Source organism: Electrona antarctica (genome assembly GCF_951216825.1).
Source record: "Electrona antarctica genome assembly, chromosome: 6".
NCBI lineage: Eukaryota > Metazoa > Chordata > Actinopteri > Myctophiformes > Myctophidae > Electrona > Electrona antarctica.
This window is the reverse complement of record NC_136811.1, coordinates 760,460-785,795: the sequence shown is the minus strand read 5'-3', so window position 1 is coordinate 785,795 and position 25,336 is coordinate 760,460. Positions and strand designations below refer to the sequence as shown.

Genomic DNA, 25,336 nt, shown 5'->3' with positions numbered 1-25,336 from the left:
ATACAGGCCTTTTTGGGTACAGTGCCTGCTTTAAAATAATTTAGATGGCATATGAAAAAATATATAATGAAATTAATGGCATAATAATACACAACTGTATTACATTTAACTTTGCAAGTGCTTTTATTTTTATGAATTAATTTATTTTTAACATAAATAAGGCTCTTATGTGTGGGACATGTTTTTTCCACTTTTGTCCCTCATCTCAAGAATGAGTGATATATAGTTTCATTATATAGATACTCCACTGTTTCGTTCTTACCTTAAGCATGTTTCACGATAACTACGTTTTACGTATGCCATGCTTTTTGATATTGCTTAATGTAAATCGCTCTGGATTAAGAGCGTCTACTAAACACCCAAATTGTAAATAGATATCTCTGAATATCTTATCACGATACTACATTGTACTACACGGTACGATTGTATCTTCACGGTACGATATTTATCACCGTATCTCTCTTCCGGCTCAGGCTCCCCGGCGCGGAGGTGGTGTCGGACGCGATGAAGTCGTCGTCGGCGAGGTCGTTGGCGTTTCCACACAGGCCGCACAGCGTCCCGTAGAGCCGCGGCTCCACCGCCACCTGCAGCAGGTGGAGCCAGTCGTAGCGTAGACTCAGACCAGCGTCCGTGTCCAGAACCACGCCGGAACCGCTGGGGTGCAACCTGACCGCCGCCGCCCTGCCGCCGCCGGAACGCCCCAAGGTGAACGGCAGCTCTCTCTCCTGGCCGTCGATCTGTGGAGACAACAACGTGATGCGTGCATGACTAAATCCACGCAAGAAATATATACAGTGTGTGTGACCAGATTTGACTGAGAGCCTGCCATCGCGCAAATTCCAGCTTTTCACCAGAGCATGTCTGAAATAAGTGTCAGAGCAGAAATCGATATGTAAATATGATATATGTTATTGTCTCCACCAGGCCGAAGGCATGGGGAGGGAGTATTTGTCTCCACCAGGCCGAAGGCATGGGGAGAGAGTATGTTTTGCACTCCGTCCGTGTGTGTGTGTCCGTCCGTGTGTCCGTGTGTCCTTCCGTCCGTCCGTTACCAGCTAATCTCCGGCACCGTTAACCCAGTCGATGCCAAACTTTGCACACACACTCCCTGGATGCCAACGATGAACCTCTGCCCCACATTTTCCAGAACGGCCTGTTATAGCGCCACCATGAGGCAGCTTTTCACATGTTTTACCTAAAACTGCACCGATCTGCGTGAAACGTTGCATGCACACTCCCTAGAGGCCAAGGACAAACCGTTGACCTGCATTTTCCGCATCTGCCTTTTATAGCGCCACCAGGAGGCCAACTTTTGTACAACACATTTTTTGATATTACTCCTCCAGATTCTGGCCAAAAATCTCACAAATCGTTACACACTATCTCTATGGTCATGTGCTCAAGTCGGATCTGTCCGATATTTCATATTCCATCCTAATTGGCTATAATTAGCTTTCACAGTTTGCAAGATTGCCCCGTTTTGAACAAAAGCCTCAAATCATGAACGCAGCATGCAATTTACGTGAAATCTTTCACACATTTTCTTACTAGGCTGAGGAATATATCCCACCCTTTTCACATTGGCCTGTTATAGCGCCACCAACAGGTTGATTTTTGCAAAACACATTTTTGGAACAAAATGCCTCAAAAACATGTTTATATTAATCCTAAACATTTTGCCAAACATCTCACACAGTCCTATCCTCCTGGTGGAGACCTGTGCCCAGAAGGGCACTTTTTCTAGTTGTATATCTATCTCCCTGCTCTTTACGTTTACTGATGGTTGTATAATTGTGCCAGGCAGAGAGAAGATGTAGCAGAGCCGAACGCCAAGATAAAATATTGTATGCACACCTTTCTCAGTATTCTCATGCTATAATAATTAACGGTTAAATCTATTTGAGTTATCCGACTGAAATTCTTTATTTTTTAACACATTGACTTGGCAATGACGTGTTTTGAAACGTGTAGCGTTTGTTTTTTAGGCTAGATGGTGCTGCTTGCTAACCTATATGAGTCACCATTTGACTCTGAAAACATTCTAGCACTGAAAATATGCCAGGCTGTCGCCCTCCGTTAAAACGTACTGAGACTCAATGCGTGTCTAGGATGGCAACACGTCATTGGTCCGACCTCCCGTTAGTCAGACAATTACTAACACTATCCCGCCATAGCCACAGGTGAGTCTTAACCGGCCACGCATGTCTTAAAGGACCACTTCACCACTTTTCAACCTATCTTCATATAATAGGTCCTCACTAATAATCATGATAAAATGGCACAATTTTTTTCTACTCAGTCTGTCTCATAGGAGGGCTGTGGGCAGTTCAGAAACATCATCATTTAGTCCAGGCAAAATAGCATTTCACGAGAAAGTAATTGTAACAAAAGATTTTTCTTCACAGACCATTTCTATGAGGTCTCCAGAACATACTAAAAGTCCCAAGAAATCCCAGTTGGGGAAATATGTTTAATTGCATTAATCCAAAATGGCCGCCAATTGGGCTTATTTGGCCAATCTTGGAACACATTTGACCATCAGGTAATTGTAACAGATTTTTTTCTGCACAGACCATTTCTATGAAGTCTCCAGAACACCATACTAAAAATCCTAAGAAATCCTAGTTGCAGAAATATGTTTAATTGGCCTCAATCCACGATGTCTGCCAATAATACCATTATCAGAAATATTGCCAATCTTAGAATAAATTCCTGACCAAGAGGTAATTGTAACAGGATTGTTTACACCACACATCGTTTGAGAGGTGTCTAGAACAACATACTAAAAGTCCCAAGAAATCCCGGTTGCGGAAATATGTTTAATTGCATTAATCCAAAATGGCCGCCAATTGGGATTATTATCAGAAAAATGGCCAATCTTTGAATATATTCCTGACCAAGAGGTAATTGTAACAGATTTGTCTGCACAGACCATTTCTATGAAGTCTCCAGAACACCATACTAAAAGTCATAAGAAATCCTAGTTGCAGAAATATGTTAATTTGGCATCAATCCAAGATGTCCACCAATTGAGACTATTATAAGAAAAATTGCCAATATTAGAATAAATTCCTGGCCAAAAGGTAATTGTAACAGGATTTCTTTCACCACAGTCCACACATCATTTAATTGGCATCAATCCAAAATAGCCACCACTTTATTATAAAATTGCATACATTTGAATGATTTATTTTGGGACAGAGTGGTTAATACAAAATGGGTTGCAGTTTGATTATACATTTAGAGCCCCCAGCTCATAGGAATTTGTGCAATGTTTTTTTCAGCATACCAATTGTTGGTTGACGAACTATATTACAAATGTATTAGTCAGAGTCCTACAAGAATTCAAGCTGCCCATTGGGCCATGGCTCATTCGTCCATGACTGGTAACGTATGTGCCTGTGGAATGGGGAACCCGGGTTCGTCTCCCGCCCCGGCCGTGGCTACATTGGGGCAGCGGTGTGTATGGGTAACCTCTACAAGTATGTTCCCGCAGGCGGCACAGACCTTAACCTAGTAGTCGGCAGCTCTGTCAGTCTCCCTGGGGTGGAGGTCCCCCAGTCAGTCGAGCCTAGCTCCTGGCTGGCGCGCGTGGACGCGCTTCCATGTGGGGCGGACAACTGTAGGCTATACGGTACTGCGTTACTACTCGCCCATTGGGCCATGGCTCTTTAGTCGACTGGTAACGTGACTGGCTACAGAATCTTGTTGGTAACATGTTGAAGTTAAGTACTGCATGCAACATTCTGGTGTAGCACCCGTCTAGAGACTTCTGCAGGGTTGGCTTCAGGGTCCAGCATTCACTGCCATATAGAGGAACAGATTCCACCGTTGCATAGAAGAAGCTGAGTTTGATTTCACAGGGGAGGAGGTTGGAGGGAGATCCATACACTGGCCATGCCGTTCAAGGACCTCCATGCAAGTGCCTCCCTCACTTTCAGATCTTGCTCCGTTCAGTTGACCCATGAGCCCAGAAACTTGAAGTCCTTGACTTCCTTCAGCACAGTGCCTCCTGTTGTCAGAGGTGGATGTCGGTGAGATATTATAGGTGATAACCGCGTGTAGCAGCGTGATCTTGTAGATCGGCTGTTTTTGGTGCATACAGTTTTGCAGCATGACCTCGTAGATCGGCTGTTTTTGATGTCATTTGCATGTTTTTCGGACAACATCTGTAGGAGTACTGTTGGAAAAAAGGTGTGATTGTTCCACGTTGTCGGAGAGCAGGCTGATGTTGTCCGCATAGTCTAGTCTGTGCGGACAACAACAGTCTGTCAGGACTACTTTGGTATGTCGTCTCGACCTCCTTGGCGTTAGAGTAAAGCCAAGATCCTGCTCTCGTCCACTGATGGCCTTCCTGGGTGCATAATACAGGACTATGATGAAGAGGAAGGGGGCTAGGTTGTTTGTTCCCTTGCATTAACCTAGCCAGGATGTCAAACTCCTCGCTGTTGTCATCTGGGGTCACCAGCTTGGCCCTTGTTCCTGCATATGGTCGCCCGGAGTGGGCCTTAAGGATCTTCACCATTGTGCCCCTGTAGATCGAGTCAAATGCCTTTGAAGTCGATGAAACTGAGTATTATTAATATTATTACTATATTGTAACTATTCTTATTTAGTTTCAGTTTTGGAAAGTAATTCAAAGGTGAGTGGCAACTAAATTGTTTGGATTTCTGGAAAAATGATAACGATTATTAATCTAACATTATTAATAACATTAATCTAACATTAATGTTAGTTATAAATGTAATGCCCATTTGGCTTGTTAGCTTATAACGAACAAAGTGCTAAACAAAATTATGATCGTGTATAGGTCTACTGATGTCAGCGTGTTCTATAGTCTAGATAGAAAATGATAATAACAGCCTTCAGTTATATTGGTTCAAAATGGCTAAAATGCAGTATTGTATCTGAATATCCTCAGCTCAATATATTTGGAAGTCAATTGAAATGTCAGACGAATGGAAATTGGGCCCGTCATAATTTGATACGGGTAAATATTATATAGCCTAGTGCCTTTATCCAAGGCGTTTTACATATTGTGCATTACATTCACCCATTCACACACAGATGGTGGAGGAAACCATGCAAGGCACCAACCTGCAGAAGCAATTAGGGGTTCAGCGTCTTGCTCAAGGACACTTCGTCACTAACTCTGGGGGAGCCCAAGTTCGAACTGGGAACCTTGTGGTTCCCATCCGGCCACACTACCTCTGAGCCACTGCTGCTGAGCCACTAATTGGCAGACATCCTGCATGGATTGACGCCAATTAAACATATTTCCACAGCTAGGATTTCCTAGGACTTTTAGTACGGCGTTCTGATGACTTCATAGAAATGGTCTGTGAAGAAGGAAATTATGACCTCTTGGTCAGGAATTTATATGGCATTTTTTCCTGATAATAGTCCCAGTTAGTGTCCATTTTGGATTGATGCCAATTTAACAAATTTCTACAACTACGACTTCTTGGGACTTTTAATATGTTGTTCTGGAGACTTCATAGAAATGGTCTGTGAAAAAAAACTGTTTAAATTACTTATTGGTAAGGAATTTATTCCAATATTGGTAATTGGCCATGTATTTTTCTGAGAATATCTTATTGGCGGACATCTTGGATTGATGCCAATTAAACATATTTCGCCAACTGGGATTTCTTGGGACTTTTAGTATGTTGTTCCGGAGACCCCATAGAAATGGTCTGTGAAAAAGAATCTTGTGTTACAATTACTTTAGCTTTTAGGTCCAAAATGAGCTAGAATGCCTGGACTTTAGGCAGATTTTTTTTAAACAAGATTTTTTTACAAAAATGTTTAGATTTTCATTATTGAGAACGATTGGCTTCCATTTTCGCATTGCAACTTTTCAGGACTAGAAAGCCTGCTGTTTCTATTAGCTAGTATTCCCCACTGGAGGACGGTTTCTGAACTGCCCACAGCCCTCCTATGAGACACAGACCGAGTAGAAAGAAATTGCGCCATTTTTTCATGATTTTAGGGACTTTATTAGTGAGGACCTATTATATGAAGATAGTTGAAAAGAGGTGAAGGGGTCCTTTAACAGGCCACAGTTGAGTCTTACCCAGCAACGCAGGTCTGACTAAGGGAATGTCTGACTTATGGGCAGTCCCCTATGGGTATATGCGTATCCTGTTTAGACATGTTGTGACCGTGGATGTTTTCAGACATGGAGATGTTGTGACCGTGGATGTGTTCAGACATGGAGATGTTGTGACCGTGGATGTGTTCAGACATGGAGATGTTGTGACCGTGGATGTGTTCAGACATGGAGATGTTGTGACCGTGGATGTGTTCAGACATGGAGATGTTGTGAAACTTGTGACCGTGGATGTTTTACTCACCCAGATCATCTTTAGACATGGGGACGTTGATTAAGGCCTCGTTCACATATAAAACACACGCAAGAAGACACTTGTGTCCTGCGTCTTCAGTGTGTCGCACGGCTCGCAATGCATTTCCAATGGGAGTCACGTGGTTTGACGACACAACCTTGTTGCATGGCCGTCTTCTGCCATCCGCCCTCCCCCGCATGGCCCTTACTCACCAAGACTCTATGCGGGACGTTTTTTTAAGACAGGGATATGTTGTTTTACTCACCCAAACTGTGTGTTTATCCCCTTTAGACAGTGAGATGTTGTGACCGTGGATGCTGACCAGCACCGCGTGGATGGAGGCGGTTTTTGCGTCACGGTCGTAAGCTCTGTGTACGGCGATCTGAACTGGAACCACACCTTGAACACAGAACAGGATAGTTCTACATTAGGGCCGGGACTTTTAACGCGTTAATTGCAATTAAAAAAATATTGCATTTAATCGCACCCTGTCGATAGGACAATTTTATTTAAAAAAAAGGCAAAAGGATGGAAGCATGGATAAAAGCACATTTATGTGCAATAGCAGAGAGAGAGGTTCCATTATGGGGTAGCGTTAGCTTCATGTTAGCTGACCACCACAAAAGCTACCGTGGTTAGCTTTTGTGGCGATTTTGCAACACCAAGCCTGTGGAAGCTAGAGCGTAGGGCAGTGGTTCCCAAAGTCGGGTCCATTTGGTTCCATTTGTACACTCAAGAGTTAAAATAACATTGATTTTACAATACAGTATATAAATCGGGGTCCCAGAGATAGAAATGACTGTAGCCTAATGTGGCTCAAACTGGGGTTCCTTGAAACGAAAATGGTTGAAAATCACTGCTCGGGTGTCCTTGGCATATCATTTCTAATGGGGGTCCGCGGGCTAATTGGTGTCAATTTGGGGGTCCTTGACATGAAAAAGTTTGGGAACCACTATCGCAGGGGCCATACAGGGTTAGTCAGACTCCCAAGTAGGAGTTCAAAGACCCAGCCCACCGTTATTGATTTTATTCCTTCGTCTTAGTATGGTGTTTTTCCCCCCATTAAAGTTGTTTTTATGTCGTTTCCTCATGCCCCCCATGTAAAGCACCAGTGGCGTGCACAGACATTTAGAGGGGCAGGTGCTCAAGTTAAAAAAGGGCACCTTGTGCAGCGCGTGGAACCGGCCGGTTGCCTTAATCCATTTTGGGCGGGAACCCCTTTTGGTGTTAGCATTATGTTATGCTTTAGCTATTGAAAAATAGCAGATCTACAAGCTCATAGCGCGCCACCGAGTGGCGCGCTATGAGCTTGTAGGTCTGCTATTTTTGAAAAATCAAAAAAAAAAAAGAAAAAAGTTTTTTTTTCTTTTTTTTTTCAAAAGGGCACATTGCCAAAAGGGCAGGGGGTGCTCTAGCACCCCCTAGTGTCTATCTGTGCACGCCACTGTAAAGCACATTTGAGTATTCATATCAGACTACCTGAATCATATTCCTAAAATTGCTATCCATTTGTCTTGGTCAAGTAGCCTATACCAGTGGTTCCCAAAGTGGGGTCCGGGGACCCCCAGGGGTCCTTTAGCTAGATGATGGATATTAGGACCGATTCACTCAAGGTTGTACTTTATCGTTACATCTTGTGTACAGGTACATAAGAGTAAAATGTATTTTTGTTTGTCTTCCTTCAGACAATGCAGCAGCATAATAGAATATCAAACACCACAACAAACAACGTTTACACTAAACACTAAGGCTGTTTACACCCATATTTGAGGTGTAAAGGAATTGTCCAGTCAAAAAAAAAAAAAAAAAGGAAAAAATTCTTCTCGCCTGATATCATTGAGGATGCGCTAGGACGTCCTATGAACGCGTCGATTGGGTTCCCTAGGACGTGTGGAGCCGTCCTACGGACGGAAACGGTTAAGGGTGTGGGGACAGGTGTTGTTTCACCACGGTGTAATGACATTACCTTTAAGGGTGTCAGGACAGGTGTTTTTCACCAGGGTGTAATTACAGTCTCCCTCTAGGATGAACACCTCTCCGTCGAACGTGCGGTGGTAGCGGTCTCCCCACGCCGAGCACAGCTTGCTTTTCGCCCTGCGGCACACTGGACGCAGGTTTCGCATCTCGCACTTCCTCCCTGCTCCGCACCGAAACTCTGCACAGGATGACGGAACTACGGAAGAAAAAAAAAAAAAAGGTTAGTTGTTGACGTGACCTTGCTTTTCCTCCCCGCCATGACACCATTGAGGTTTGGTATGGGAGGGGCTGAGAAGATGCCTGTCGACGGCTGTGTAGTTTGAGGACAACGGACGCGCACAACAAAAATGAAAAACAAGTCGCGTGCATTAGCGTAACATGAGGTCTGAGGATAAAGGAAACATTCAGTCCAAATTTTGCTAATTCACAACTACTACTTGTTTGAAACTTTTAAGATTTCTCTAAATATTATACACTTTTACGACTAATATTTTTGAAAAGGTTACGACAGTGAAGTCCGACTGAATTTCTCTCTTTTGTAGGCTACTCTCTTGGTGTTTGTGTTTGAGAGAAAAGCGGGTGGCGGTTAATCGACTGCCAAGGACAAGTTCTGACGCCTGTAGTGTGACTTTAGTTTTTCTAACCTCCCCCTTTTTGAAACTAGCTGCATCCTGGGCATGCATTACAGATAATTAATTAATCAATCCTGGTTAATGGGCTCCAACTACCGAATGCATGGAAATGCATTCATGGAAATGCATGCATGCATTTCAAACTGATTTTGTTTCACGAAAGCACAACGAATGGCTCGCTCATTACCAACGATCCCGTGTGAGTTTGTAGTGAAGATGAATAATTATGCTAAAACGTGGGTACAAACACAAAAATGTGAAGTGAGTTTTGACCCATTTAGGACGGGAACCCCTCTTGATGTTTTAAAGCATTATGTTATGCTTAAGCTGTTGAAAAATAGCAGATCTACGCTGCTCGAAATCTTGAAAATGTGGCGCAAATATTTGAATATATACTGTATTCTTTCAGAGCGAACGTTTTTAACTAAAACATATTTTCAGATGGGGGTCCTAGGCCAAATATTTAATTCTGGGGTCCTTGACATGAAAAAGGTTGAGCACCACTTACAAGACATTTTGTAGAATCTAGTCTCTCAGGTCTAAATTAGTTAACGGAGAGTTTCGTGCTAGAAGGCTTCCTCACCTTTAGTCCTCATAAAAGTGGTCCAGTTATTTTGTGGGGGGGGGGGGGAATCGCATTATTGGTTATTTCACCTAAACGGCCATATAAACCCTGAATGGACTGTTGGATTGTAGTGCTAATTCGCTTATTTCTATCACTCAAAAGTCTTGTGAATGACGAGAGCTCACGCTTTACGGCTGAAACACGTTAACGGTGTTACTATGCAGTACAGTGTGAAGTTTAACATACTGTATGGAGAGAAGATATGTGACCAGATTTGACTGAGCCCGCCATCGTGCAAATTCCAGCTTTTCACCAGAGGAGAAAAACGTTCTTTCCAAAATGAGTTAATAGCACAGGCAGACTCTTCAAATATCAGAGCATGTCTGAAATAAGTGTCAGAGCTGAAATCGACATGTAAATATGAAATAAATGCTTAAAAAAATAAATGCTTAAAAATGTCGCATAGGTGTAATGTTAGAGACCTCAGAAGTCAACCTTTCAAGCCCGTTTTCTCAACTCGCTGTTACTCTATATAAGCCATATCTCCAAAACTGGTGGGTCAAACTGAACAACCAATATGTCAATTTCATACAACATGACACACACACACACACACACACACACACACACACACACACACACACACACACACACACACACACACACACACACACACACACACACACACACACACACACACACACACACACACACACACACACACACACACACACACACACACACACACACACACACACACACACACACACACACACACACACACACACACACACACACACACACACACACACACACACACACACACACACACACACACACACACACACACACACACACACACACACACACACACACACCATTCAGGGCCTTATGGTGGGGTAGGGGAAATGGACACAAAAAAAAACTGGACCACTTTCATGAGGACTAAACAAGTGCAACTAAAAGGTGAGAATGCCTTCTAGCCACAAAACTCTCTTGTAAACAGTAACACCGGGTTGACACCTACGTTGGTCGCACAGGGCAGAGGACGAGTGTCTGCCGAGGGTGCTCATGCTCCTGGTCTCAATTGAGCATGTTTCTTTCCTTCCAGGGAGCAACATGGAGTCCACCGTACGGTCTTCGAATCGCTTCCTAACCCGATTTAATAAACCTTGCACGGAAGTAGGAAGTACTCGGTATGCAACCGATATTTAACCTTTAAAATGTATGAAAATAGCAGATCTACAAGCTCACAATGCGTCGCGATGCATTGTGAGCTTGTAGATCGGCCATTTTCAAATGGCCGAAACGTATAGGGCTGACGTGGTTAAAGTATGCTTTCTAATAATGACAATCTACAAACTAAAGTTTTCAAATAAATGTAGTGGAGTAAAAAGTACATTTGCCTCTGAGGTGTAGCGGAAGTGGAAGTAAAAGTAAAAGTGGTTGCACACTGGGCGCGTTCTTTTGGAAACGCGCCGCTAAAAATCCGAAAAACGCGCTCTGTGTGCAGGGGCCTTAACTCTCCTATAAACAGTAACGGCGGGTTGACAACTTGACACCTACGTTGGTCGCACAGGGCTGGAGACGAGTGTCTGCCGAGGGTGCTCAGGAACAGGCTCCAGTCAGTCTGCGGCGGCGTGGGGTACGAACCAGAACCGTCCAAAACGTCCTCCTCGTCCTGGCACAGGTCTTCTTGAGAACGCAGCGCCACCACAAAGGACCGCCGCCAGCTGCGGACGTCATCGGGCCTATAATAATAATAATAAAACTTTATTTGTATAGCACCTTTCATGACATGAAATGCAGCTCAAAGTGCTTTACAGAGCAATGGAGAGAAGGAAAAGAAAGCAAGGCATAAAACATTAAAATAATAGAAGTAATGCAATACAGTGAGGACATGAATAACAAGGAATTTAAAAGATCATTTAAAAGAAAGAGTGTAGAAGTAGGTCTTGAGCTGCACTTTAAAAATGTATAGTGGGCAGTGGTGGGAAAACTAGGGTTGTCCCGATCCGACTCACGTGATCAGAAAAAAATAAATCAGTTGTATCAATATTATGTCCATGGCACGATATCAGACTGGATGTTGTCTGTGATTTTGGATATTGTACCATTGTGAATTTGTGATAAATATCGGATTGGGAAAGATCGATATCGGCAGATACTCAAAATCAAATGATCGGAATCGGATCGGGAGCAAAATATTCCCTAGTGTCAATATTATTCTGATCAGCACAACACAGGAGCAGAACTAGACTCCATCCAACGTCAGGGTATAGAGCGCATCAGGGACGTGTAGAGCAGGGGTTCTCAACGTTTTTGGCCGGGGACCCCCGGAAATGCTTTGGCAACGTCTCGGGACCCCCGCCCCGCCCCCTCCCGACCCCCAATATAAATTGACTGCTACAATAACCTTAAACCATTTTGGGCGGGAACCCCTTTGTGTTTTAAGCATTGTTATAATTTAGCTATTGAAAAATAGCAGATCTACAAGCTCATAGCGCGCCACCGAGTGGCGCGCTACGAGCTTGTAGGTCTGCTATTTTTTTTTTTTAAATCGTGGGAAAAAAATATATATATCTTTTTTTTTTAATAATTTGGGGACCCCCTAAAATAATTTGGCGACCCCCCGAGGGGTCGCGACCCACGGGTTGAGGACCCCTGGTGTAGAGAGTGTTAGGGGCACGGGCTGAAATCCCTTCAAGAGGGCACTTTGACAAAAATAGCGAAAACAGCAGATCTACAAGCTCACTGGGACGCGTTGTGAGCTTGTAGATCAACTATTGTCGGGGCGCAACCCAGCACTCTTTAGCTAGTGGAGATGCGGTGTAACGACATGGATTTCTAAACAAATTTGTTCAAACGCAAAATACTGTATTCAAGTTCAGGAGACTTCGGGAAAAAAGCAATTCTCCTGAAGGTTGCAGTACTTAGTTTAGACAGTTTTTGGTTTAGACTAGTTATTAGTCCTACAACTACAACGTATCTCAAACCCTCACCCTAAACCTAACCTCCCACGGGGCAGCACACCTAAACATAACCTTAACCCATGTCTAACCAATGACTAGTCTAAACTAAGTATGCACCCCCTCCTGAATGCTGCCTTCCTTCCGGCATGGCATTTATGTCGCCATAGTACCAGTAAATGCCACATTCGTGGTCTGGAAAGGGCAGTTGTTTTACAGACGGGGTAAAAGGGCAGGGGCTGAAGCCCCCTTTGTGGAGCGTATACTGTAATGGAAATATTAGAATGCCAAATAGATATATACATCTCATCCTTCCATCCAATCTAGTCTCATCATTGAGCTCATCCGACCTAACCGACAGCTGAATCTCCATGCCTACCATAAACACCATGTCAGCAAACGTGTATTTGTGTAAACTATTCCTATTTAGAACAGAAAGGAGACTACCAACGACGGAGTTCCCATGCTCACTAGACCATTGTCAACAAAGGTGTTACTAATAGTGTGCTCTCATCTTAGAGCGCTTGGATTAGAATAGCATGTTTGTTTCCTGCTTGCTTAAACTCCAACCATAAACAGAGATGTTGAATAAACCACCTGTTACTGATTGTCCATTTGTTACTGTGAATGGGGGTGTGCAGGGGAACAAAGGGGAGTGAATTCATTGATGGAGGGAGACTGGGGGAGAATGGAGACGGAGACATGTTGCCATGTCACTGTACTGAGACCGACCGACTAACTTCAAATAAAGAATGATGCCGCGATGCCTGAATCTTGATGCTGTGTCCTGCTTTCCGATGCTTTCCGCTGATCACGAATAGTGAGACCAAAGACTCTCTCTCAACAATACCTGTAGTAAACGAGCTGCAGAGGGCTGGTTCCGGTGACGTGCATCTGCTGGGAGCTCTGGACCGGTATGGACTTCACCACCCCGCCCAGGAGGGACAGCCGCCGTGTCTCCTCGCCGTCCCCGACGCTGATCTGCAGCGACGTGCTGACCGCCGACATGGCTAGCAGGACGTCTGAGCTGCTGCTGCTGTTTACAGAGGACCAGGGGTATTGAAGTTATAAGCCTTAGGAGTACAAATGGCTTCTGAATAGCCACATTATTCCACACGTTATTCCAACCAGTTCCTTTCCCCTCCATCAGGCGCCCCAGCATTGATTGAATATTTTATTAACAGTTTGCAGAATTACAGTACATTTCAAGCACAAACTCAATACAAAGGCTGTTAACTGTGAGTGGACGACCCAATTAAGCATTACACTTGTTTACAACAGGGTCCACCATGTTCAATTCATCAAAAACAGGCCAGGGGGAGGCTGTTTAGAGACCAGGATTACGGCATGTTTTTGCCCCCTATACGTTTACTTTTGACCGTAGATTGAATCTCGAACTAGCACTATTTTTTTCCAACAGTGAGAAGCATTGAGTGAGCAACAACGTGGCTACGTAACAGGTGACGTTATGAATCACGAGTCTGCTGCCTGCTGGCCAGACTGAGTAGCGAGCGACAAAACAAAATCGACGGAAAGCAGTGAATCCGGCTGGAACCCAGGCTAAATAGGCCTACCACAAAAATGTGTTATTGCTATAAAAAAGGCACAATAGTGGTCTGGCTAAGCGAGATTAGATGGTCACAGACACACCGACCGAAACGCATATAAAGACGAGCGGACGTGCGGACAGACAGGCCGCAAATCAGTCTCTGCCACGCCCTCGGCCTGGTGGAGACAATGAGTAAGGGATAATGTATGGCTGCCTGGGTGGTCATTGTTGTCTTTGGAATGGAACTTAATTTTAGTTTTAGTCACATTTTAGTCACCTGGAATGTTTAAGTCTTAGTCTAGGTTTAGTCGACTAAATATCATAAGATTTTAGTTGACTAAAATGTATTTTGGCGGGCCTTGATGCCGTCGTAATGGCTGATTTTACACTTTCTGAAAATAGCAGATCTACAAGCTCAAAATGCGTTGCGACGCAATGTGAGCTTGTAGATCTGCTATTTTCAGCATGCAACCAAGTGTAAAATGACTTATACTGGATCTCTTGTCCACAAGTCCCTCCCTAAAATAGTTTGTATTGACGTAATCTGTCATCATAGCTTAGTTTATTTAGTTTCCATTTAGTTTTTGTCAGTGAAAAAAGGTAGTCGAACATTTTTCGTCATGGTAATAGTCGACGAAAACACTGCTACTTAATACACAAATTAATAAAACTAAAGTATTTCCTGGCTTACGGTAATTATTCCAAGTTGGCCACGCAACAACTCGCTTCGGAAACAAGGAAGTGACCGTTTATCAAATGGAATACATTTCCGGGTACTGCATCGTCTACGGCATAAAATATGTTATAGAGCGGTGCTGTCTGTCATCAATAATTCGCTGAATTCGGCGATTGACCAATCGGAGTCAATCAGCATTCAACCAAGCCGCGAGATACTAATAAACTCATACCCACCTTGCAGAGGACGGCACGACATAATTATGGCCCCACTGAGAGACGGGCGCCAGGGCGGTGAAGCCGTGAGGGCATCTACCAATGGCCGGTCTGTCGCAGGCGTACGCGGCCAGGACGCCCACGGCATTCTGGGAGTGCACCTCGGAGCCGGAGAGGCTCGAGCCGGCGGCGCCGCGGAGCTGAACGCTCTGCCGCGCCGCCAGGCTCAGGCTGAGGACACTGCCGGCCGGGTGCCTGGAATGATGACACGACAGTCGTTAATAGCAGCCGTGGAGAAAAAAAAAAGTGCTCACTTTTATATTTTACTTAACCCATTTAGACCCGAGATCAGATTCTAAAAATGTCTTCTACATCATGACCGTTTTCTGAAAAAGCAATGTTTCTATGTCAGTCGTTCTTCGATCTTTCAAAAATAGCAGACCTACAAGCTCGTAGCGTGCCACTCGGTGGAGCGCTATGAGCTTGTAGATCTGCTATTTTTCAATAGCTAAAGCATAACATAATGCTAACACCAAAAGGGGTTCCCGCCCAGAATGGGTTTAGGCCTGACGTCGAAATAAATAAAAAGTCTTCTGAAAGAAATATATTCAAAGATTTGTGCCACATTTTCACGATTTTTAAAAAATGGCAGACCAAGGTCGTAGCGCTATGAGCTTGTAGATCTGCTATTTTTCAACAGCTAAAGTATAACATAATGCTTAAAACACCAAAAGGGGTTCCCGCCAAAAATGGGTTAAGTAAAAGTATCAATACTGCAGCGTGGAAATGCACCGTTACAAGTGGAAGTCCAGAATTCTACATTTATTTACAGAGTAAATGTATCAAATTATTGGTATCAAAATGTACTTAAAGTCTAAAAGTAGAAAGTGCCCATTATGCAGAATGTCCCATTTCACAAGTTTTCAAATGTATAAAAATCATTTGAAAATAGCAGATCTACAAGCAGACAGACTGGATGCAGTACCTCCTGTCGCCCACCAGGACGTCTCCAGACAGAATGACGTCCACGCTGGTGTCCTCGTCGGAGCTGCTGATCACCAGGCTGCCGATAAGCCCCGCCCCCACTGGGAGGTCGGGGGTGGCCGTGAGGTCAGGGGTCAAGGCGTAGTACAGGGTGCCCCAGGTCAGCACGTCAGGCACCGCGCTGTGGACACACCGACCCTTGGGGGCGGGGGATTCAAAAATATGTATTTATAATTCAATAATCTAGGCCTGACCTCGATTAGTCGTAATCGACGGAAGGAGTCTGCTTCTGCTCATCACTTTGTCTGACCTTCGCTTCAACTCAACCCGTCGATAATATAGTATTATATTTCATTATTACTATTAGTATTTTGTAATTTGTTTCAGTGCAGTTGCTACTGGTCTTGATTAGTGATGCACCGAATATTCGGCAGAAAATGGCTAAAAATGCTTTTCCGGCCTATTCGGTTTCGGCCCTAATAGGCAGAAAATGTATCACCGAATAGTATATGCAATTGATGCATTCAAAAGAGCCGAATAGATGTTTTATGGACCCATACTAGTGATTATTATTTAAGTAACGTTTTGCCATAACCATTTATTTTGCCATAAATCAGGTAGCTTTTAGGTACGGCCATGACAGCAATGGTAGGAAAAAAGATATATAATCATATTCGGATATTCGGTATTCGGTTTTCGGCCAAGAATTTCCCTTTCGGTGAGCCTCTATTGGAGAGCCTCTATGTTTTGTTGATGTTGTAAGTGTATTGTTGGGTGTTGATATGTACAGTTTTGTCTATGTACTGTATTGTATTCATTGTGTTGTGCCCGAGGACCCCCTCTAAAACGAGATGGTGCATCTCAAGGGGCTATCCTTTAAATAAAATGTCAATATATATTACGCTCTTATATTACGCATTTCGCCAGAGCAGTTTAAACAAATACAAAAAATAAATCGTACCCGTGTGAAGTGAGGTGCGCTAAGTCTAACTCATGTTGATTAGGTTATGTAATGACGATGTAAAACAAACGGTGCAAACAAACATTAAACGCCATTAACAATAAAGAGACAATATGACGTAAACGACACATCATGACGTAAATGTTCCCTTCATTGTCAATGCGTTTACTAAAACAAACTTTGAACTAAAGACAAACATTAAACCCGTGTATAGGAGGGGCTAGCACCCCTCAAAAATGTGCTGGTCGCCATGGTTACCCGGGTGCAGAACGAGGCGAGCACACGGACGGGCTGCGGCGACGTCACACAGAGGAGGTGGGCGTGGCGATGAAGGGAAGAAGCCTCACCCCCTCCTGTGGAAGCCACGCCCACGGTGGGCGGGAGGCGGATCGTCCAGGCGCGGCGCGGCGACATGAAGCGGCGACGCACAAACTCCGCCCCCAAAACCTCCACACGGACCGGGGTCCACTGCGCCGATGATGTCACCGTCACCTGATTTGTGGAAGGGGGAGAGAGAAAGACAGACAGTGTACAGTTAGTCACAGAATATTTAACTCCACTACGATGGATTCCCTGACCGCTGGAGCCTGTGTCGCGACCCCTCAGGGGGGGGGGGGGGGGGGTCACCACATTTTTTGGAGGGGTCCCAAATTATTAAAAAAATATATATATATATATATATATATATATATATATATATAGGCCTATATTTTTTTTTTGCAACTGGATGGCTGGAAAAATGGAAATGAAGAGTTTACATAGTACATGCATAAACTTTCCTTAATGATTAAATCTCGTTTCAGTATTAATTTATGATATATTTTCTCTATTATTAAGGTTATTTTTTTGATTTCGTCGACTAAAACAATGACGAAAAATGTTCGTCGACTTTTTTTACTGACGAAAACTAAATGGAAACTAAATGAAATCTAAGCCATGATGACTAAAACTAAGACTAAATATATTGACAATTTCGTCCACAAATAAAAAACTAGACTAAAATGTTAGGCAGGGACTAGTGGACAAGAAATTAAGAGAGTAAGTCATTTTACACTTAGTTGCATGCTGAAAATAGCCGATCTACAAGCTCACAACGCGTCACGACGAGTTGTGAGCTTGTAGATCGGCTATTTTCAGCAAGTGTAAAATCAGTCATTACGACAGCATCAACTGTAGATTTAGTCGACTGAAATCGTATGATATTTAGTCGACTAACACAAAAACATTCCAGGTGTAAAACTAAATGAAAACTATTCAGAAGACTGACTAAAACAAAAATTTGCTGCCAAGATGCTAATTGCAATCCAATGCTAATGTATGTAGCATTAGGACGGCAAGCCATCATAAACCACTATTAAATGTAAAATTTGTGGAATTTCTTTCTTGTGGAATTGTGGATTGTATTCATCATTTGTTTTAAATGTAGGAAGACAAAAAATACATATCATTTTTAGAAATGTTTTTGAAATAGGCAGAATAAACAGGTTACTGGTAGTGAAACAGTGTCTTACCTCATGGTAGGCCGACCGCTCGTTGTGTTGAGGGAACGACAAGAGGAACCTGCTGGTTTCTGCGTCCACCCACCACACACCTGAACATTTAACAATATAATTAAAACAATTAACGACCCGAGGAACCGGCTGCGTCCACCCAACACACCTAAATTGGAAACATTGGACATAAATTATAATTGCACATTTGAGACGAATAACCCTCCATACTAATTATCCATAATGTATAAATGGATAAGTACAGAGGTCTTTTCGGGAGGGGTCAGAATACATTTTGGACTTAGATGGTTATTCACCCACACCACATTAACGAGGACATTACAATTAACATTATAATTAACGACATGAGGAACCTGCTGAATAGCTCTATAGTGGGATAGTAATAATTGATATAGATTATAGATAGAGTGTTTGTTCAGTATCAGTGTTAAATAGCTATATTGAAACCAAATGGACCCATACGTGTCCACGTTTCCAAAAACCTCCGTTTGAGTGGCCGAAAATGCCTTGTGTGTGGCTGAAAGGGCCAAACGTACACAAAAATGTGCGTTTTGCAAAAGATCCATATATAGCCTACGTGTAGCCCAAGCCTACGGTCATTAGTATTTCGGGTAGCTTTTCCCAACAACACAGCCATGCAAAATAACAATTGACAGCTATGAGGTGGCGAAAGCTTTACCTGCATAGCAACAGTTGCTAAACTATTTGGATTGGCATTGGACAATCGCTTTTTGGGGTGGGATATAGCGAAGGGCTAATTGGCTGGCCGTTTCCAGAATGTATACTTTGTCACAGTATACAGTAACTTTAACAGAGTGCTGCAGAAAGTCAAAGCAGAAGTATAACTTACTTTGTCACAGTATACAGTCTTTGACACAGTGCTGCAGTCAAGTCACAGCACTGTGAGAAAGAGAGGTGAATCGGAGAGGACAAAATCATATTTGAACTGGGGACACCCCAAAATAATCCTATTTGACCCCCCACCCACCCTGACAAGCAGTTGGAATTGTATTTGACTTGGTTACACAGAAAATGGCAGATCTACAAGCTCTCAGCTCTCTCAAGCTCACACACACCTCAAGATGTTGTGAGCTTATAGATTGCAATTTTCACAATAATATGTTGACTCTTATATTATTCGACAATTTGGCCAACTATTATAACTAGTATAATTTCATTATACTTTAAGTAGCATGTCAAACTAGGGGGTTTTCATGATTCTGAATCCAGTCCAAGCATTGGTTTTGCACGAAAAACATTACTTTGGCTGAAAACGGCCATAGCCGTCATCACAAATGTGATGAGGTCAGCACATCGGGGCACAAGGGGCTATGGCCGAATTTAGTGTTTGGAGTGTTTTTTGTGGAAAACTGATTATAATGGGTTCAGAATCATGAAGACCCCCTAATTTGACACGTCACATGCTACGTATAATGAAATTTTGCCATAAGCTATATTGGTTGTTGATGGTACCCCAACTTTCAGCATCTGTCAAACATTCCCCTAGAGTGGTTGAATAGAAACCAATGTGGGATATGTTATGGATAATATCTTTGTAAACGCTCTTACTAACACATTGGTGAAGGTATTAATATCTCCTGACTAAACGTCTGCTGATAAACAGACGTTTACCCCCCCCTGCTGTAGTATCTGAGTACTAAAGTTATTCTCCCACCTCCACCGGTGTAAGTCTAGCTGTGTGTGTGTGTGTGTGTGTGTGTGTACTGCCTGCTTGTTTGTGAGAAACAAGAGAGCTAGGTGTCATGTATCAAAACGCTGTGGCCAATCAGAGGCAACTTCCTGGTTGGACAGGAACACACCTGTGTGTGTGTGTGTGACGTGTGTGTGTGTGTGTGTGTGTGTGTGTGTCAAACCACACGGCATCTGTTTTCTCTCTCTCTCTCTCATGCATCTAAGCAGGAACAGAGATTTTGACAGATACCAGTTTGACAACACCACGCACATGCACGCACGCACACGCACACACACACACAGCACCATCTGTCTGCACTGCTGTAGTCAACTCTCTACGCCGTGCGTCAAAATGTAAGTGTTAATTGTCTCTTATTTAAGCCTGGAATCTCTTAACTAGAGAATAAAAGAGTTAATTACGTGTACCCTTCACAGGTCTGTAACTCTTTGTGTACACATGGAACCAAATGGACCCTTCACAGGTCTGTAACTCTTTGTGTACACATAGAACCAAATGGACAATAGGCTATACATTGCATTGTTTGTAACGTCCATTACTAAGAAAGAAAGAAAGATCTCAGACCCAAAACTAAAGAATGTTGTTGTCGTCAGATAAGATTCCATGCCACGTTGATGTTGGTACCATTAGGAGAGATAACAGGCACAAGTTGATCAAAATAACAATTATTCTACATTCTCCAAGTGTGTAGACCTCTTGTAAATTAAGTAATGCAGATGTATAACAAAAATGTGAGGGGCGCTCTTATCATCATCTCATTCCCGGCCAATCAGAATTTGCGTCCTCACCTTCGTGTTTGTGTTTGTTTACACAAACACTCAAAATTGTCCATTCATCGTCAATGGCATTTAATGTTTGTGTTAGGACAAAAATTGGGTTACACACACCAAAAGCTGGACATAGCGTTAGCGCCTCAATAATTTAACTTGAGAGCGTAACATGAAACCAAATGGACCCATTGGCTTCATTTTACGCTCTCAAGAGTCTAATCTAATAACTTGGGTCCATTTGGTTACCAACTGTCCATCCTTTAGCTGGGGGCCACCTGGAACCCCCTCACGGACCACTGGTTGAAAACTACAGATATTTGTTGTTCTCCCATCAGTTAAAGCTGCACAATGAACTTTGCCGTTTGCTTCTAAACCGGATCTCATTTTCACCACTGAGCTCATAGAGCCTGCTTGCTCACTCGCTCAGGGGAGAAGTAGAATTTGTGTCAAAGCAGAAACAGGATCGTGTGCATAGGTCATGTGACACGAGGTCAACATTGTATTATACTATTCACCAAAGAAAAACTACACAATTGAGCTTAAAATATAACAACGTGTAACATATGGAACCAAATGGACCCTTACGGTTCTGTAACTCTGAGAGTGTAACATATGGAACCAAATTAACCCTTACGGATCTGTAACTCTGAGAGTGTACACATGGAACCAAATGGACCCTTACGGATCTGTAACTCTGAGAGTGTACACATGGAACCAAATGGACCCTTACGGATCTGTAACTCTGAGAGTGTACACATGGAACCAAATGGACCCTGGTTCAGTTATTTGTGGTTCTTTGTCCGTGAACCAGAGCTCCAAAATTGGAACGTTAATTATGAATTGAGTGGGCTAAACTATACTATAAATTGTTTATAGGATCAATATAAGTAAAATGAATATATGATAACTCTTCCACAGTTGTAGCTTTTTCATATATAATGCCTCATTTGCATATATATATTTAATTTGTAATACAATAAATCATTGTCTTCATGTAAGTAATCAACTGGGGAAGTGATAACAATTTAATATAGGTATGGTTTTGCCCACTCAACGTTCCAATTTTGGAGCCCTGGCTCATAGATTAAGAACCAAAAATAACTAGTAGGCCTAACTACAATTTTTTTTTACAATGGGATGAATCTAGAGTTGCAATACCCTCCATTGACTCCCCACTCATCCAATTGTGTGATCTGCTTGTCTTAAACAACGTTAAACTCACCAGCATTGCAGCTGTAGTCCAAGCTTGAATTATCCTCTTTCAATCTGCCGAGCTTGTTTTTCATAAAAGTCCCCCGTAGACATTTTATGAGCTACTTTCTGTCCAAAATATTCCACAAGTAATATTCCGAGCCGCCATTTTGTATTTTTCCAAACTCCCGTAAAACAAGACGTGTGGGAGAGCGCTTGTTTAATAGAAGGCTGTGTGTGGCGGGGCGTCACGCTGCGTCGGCCTCTTCTTTGGGTGACTTACCTGCGCAGGTAAGATTCTATTAAACAAGCGTTCTCCCACACGTCTTGTTTTACGGCACGTTGGAAAATACAAAATGGCGGCTCGGAATATTACTTGTGGAATATTTTGGACAGAAAGTAGCTCGCATAACATGTCTACGGGGGATTTTTATGAAAAACAAGCTTGGCAGATTGAAAGAGGATAATTCAAGCTTGGACTACAGCTGCAATGCTGGTGAGTTTAACGTTGTTTAACACAAGCAGATCACAAACACAATTGGATGAGTGGGGAGTCAATGGAGGGTATTGCAACTCTAGATTCATCCCATTGTAAAAAAATCTAGAGTTGCAAATTGCGGCTAATTGGGAACCAACCGGTGGAAAAGGGGCCTGAGAGTGTACAAATGGAACCAAATGGACCCTTAATTACAGGTCTGTTCGTTCGTGTAGGTCTGTAATATAATTTGAAAATTTGAAATCCAATGCTGCGTTCACACAGGCAGATGCAAAGATGCAGTCTACCATTCATTTTCAGTGGAAGCCATGCAGCGACATGAAGATGCAAAGATACAAAACACAGCCCCCTCACATATTAGGACGTCAACTGAAAAAAAAGGCTGGGCGTTTGATAGCCCCATATGTGCCCTCTCCCTACGCTCATTCTGTAGCTCCGAGATGAGGTCACAGAAAGAAACCCCTCCCACCCAGTTCAGAAACGGCGCATGTTTCCACAATTCCCCATTGCTTACCCTTTTCTTAACAATGCACCAAAACCTTGAAGTGACGTTCCGGGTTTACACTAATTTACCGTCAACAACGGAAAAGAAAATCCAACTAGCGATTTGAACCGAGCCTTTACGAAGCGAATTTTGTCAGTCGCTTCCATGTTTATCAAGGGATTGGTGCGTGTGCGCGGGCATGTCGAGTGAACTGAAGTCAGTTGGACATTTTCGACCAGAGGAGGCGCCGGGGAGGCGCTAAAGCTTTTCAACTTCCTTGAAAAACATGCTAAACAACCGCTGTAACGCTCGTGTAACCGTTTAAAGTTGGATTTTCTTTTCCGTTGTTGACGTTGAATTAGTGTAAACCCGGAACGTCACTTCAAGGTTTTGGTGCATTGTTAAGAAAAGGGTAAGCAATGGGGAATTGTGGAAACATGCGCCGTTTCTGAACGGGGTGGGAGGGGTTTCTTTCTGTGACCTCATCTCGGAGCTACAGAATGAGCGTAGGGAGAGGGCACATATGGGGCTAGGCGTTTGATTAATCTATCATGGTTAAAATAGAGTTTGAAGTTATAATGGGTTTGTATAGGAAGGGAGTGGGACAGCTAAAATTGATATCAAATATCTAATTACTGAATCAAGTAACTTAAAAACTGTTTGGGGTGTTCACATTTAAGCCCGAGTAGAATAGATGATACAAATCACCAAAAGTTTTTGGAAAGTGAAATATCCCTTTAAGGTTTTGTCCAAAGCACTTTGCACTACTTTAAATTGGTTCAATATTTTTGAAAACAATAACACAGGGTGTTCATTCTGTTCAATAGCACAGATTTTTGCAAACAAATAGATTAAACATGGTTGACTCACCACAGCTCAGTAGACAGTGTAGCACAAACACAGCAGCATCCATGGCCAAAAACAACCTCATTACAACAAATTAATTAATGAATGGCGGCTCCGGCCACACTAAACTATGTGCTTAATTCAACTTGACATTGAATTCTTATGTAGAATGTTTTAAATTGGACAGATGAGATCAGACAGGGAGAGAGAGCAGATGCAGCTAGCATGTGGAACAGAACACACTGCTCACACACAGCTGAGCCTAATCATGCCAATCAGGGAGGTTTTTCTTTTTTTTCTTTTTATTTTTTTACAAAGCTTTATTTACAAAAATCACGACATACAATACAGGTCCATTTGGTTCCATTTGTACACACTCTTAAGGGGTCCTTAAACATTTGAGAACCACTAGTATAGTTTGACTCCTAATATGCCATAGTGTCGTGGGAAATCAGTGTCATATTGTGAAGAAATCCTGGAGACTTGATATTCCACTGACAATAAAAGGCCAATCCACAACACATTTGTAAACTTATATAGCGCTTTTCTGAGTACCCAAAGATGCTTTACATGGGTGTCAAAGCAACAAATAAAAACAACTTAATTTAGGGGGGGGGGGGCTAAAGGCTAAGGAATAAAATCATTGATTTACTGTATAGTCACTGAGTTGTCTGTAGGCTATAATATTATTATTCATTCATTCATTCATTCATTCATTCATAATTTAGTCAGCCAGTCAGTCAGTCAGTCAGCCAGCCAGCCAGCCAGTCATCCAGTCAGCCAGTCAGCTAGTCAGTCAGTCAGTCAGCCAGCCAGCCAGTCAGCCAGTCAGCTAGTCAGTCAGTCAGTCAGCCAGCCAGCCAGCCAGTCAGCCAACCAGCCAGCCAGCCAGCCAGCCAGCCAGCCAGCCAGTCAGTCAGTCAGTCAGTCAGTCAGTCAGTCAGTCAGTCAGCTAGCCAGCCAGTCAGCCAGCCAGCCAGCCAGTCAGTCAGTCAGTCAGTCAGTCAGTCAGTCAGTTAGGGTAATAATTGCAGGTGCCCCCCTAGGGGGCTCCTGAAATTATTTTGGGGGGTCCCCAAATTATATATTAAAAAATAAAAAAATAAAAATGACGGGAAAATGGATAATTATATCTGTATAGTTTCAGTATTTATTTATGATGTATTTTCTCTATTATTAAGGACATTGTATTGATGGTGGGATCCCCAGTCCCCGGTTCAGGGGTCCCCAGCCAAAAATGTTGAGAACCCCTGGGTTATCACCAGGCTTTCCACCTCAGAGGAAAGCCGCTGGTCTGTGTTACAAAATTGCAGTGTGAACCGGTCTGGAGGTATTGTTACGTCATGTTATAGTCATTGTTTTGTAGTCATAAGGGAGGAACCATCATCTGGAACTTCCTTTCCCTCAAACCGGAAGAATAACAATAAAAGCTATCGTAGCCTGCAGCTTTTA

General features: G+C 43.0%; 1 protein-coding gene across 3 annotated transcripts in view; it reads right to left on the bottom strand.

Annotated features, from left to right (window-relative positions):
- The window catches only part of LOC306924323 (IgGFc-binding protein-like), an 83,072-nt gene extending 58,937 nt beyond the window's left edge, over positions 1 to 24,135 (bottom strand). For 2 of the 3 annotated variants that reach the window (XM_079502812.1, XM_079502813.1), the window contains exons 1-10: positions 23,909 to 24,135; positions 18,387 to 18,466; positions 17,134 to 17,367; positions 15,916 to 16,112; positions 14,952 to 15,185; positions 13,341 to 13,526; positions 11,088 to 11,272; positions 8,314 to 8,520; positions 6,613 to 6,746; positions 453 to 737 (exon numbers count right to left, since the gene is read on the bottom strand). In XM_079502812.1, coding sequence (XP_079358938.1) covers positions 453 to 737; positions 6,613 to 6,746; positions 8,314 to 8,520; positions 11,088 to 11,272; positions 13,341 to 13,526; positions 14,952 to 15,185; positions 15,916 to 16,112; positions 17,134 to 17,367; positions 18,387 to 18,466; positions 23,909 to 23,969 — 1,803 coding nt within the window. In that variant the 5' untranslated portion in view covers positions 23,970 to 24,135. Of the gene's footprint in view, positions 1 to 452; positions 738 to 6,612; positions 6,747 to 8,313; positions 8,521 to 10,548; positions 10,559 to 11,087; positions 11,273 to 13,340; positions 13,527 to 14,951; positions 15,186 to 15,915; positions 16,113 to 17,133; positions 17,368 to 18,386; positions 18,467 to 23,908 lie in introns of those variants that run through there. The other variant, XM_079502814.1, reaches the window with a different exon arrangement.
- Positions 24,136 to 25,336: the final 1,201 nt, after the last annotated feature.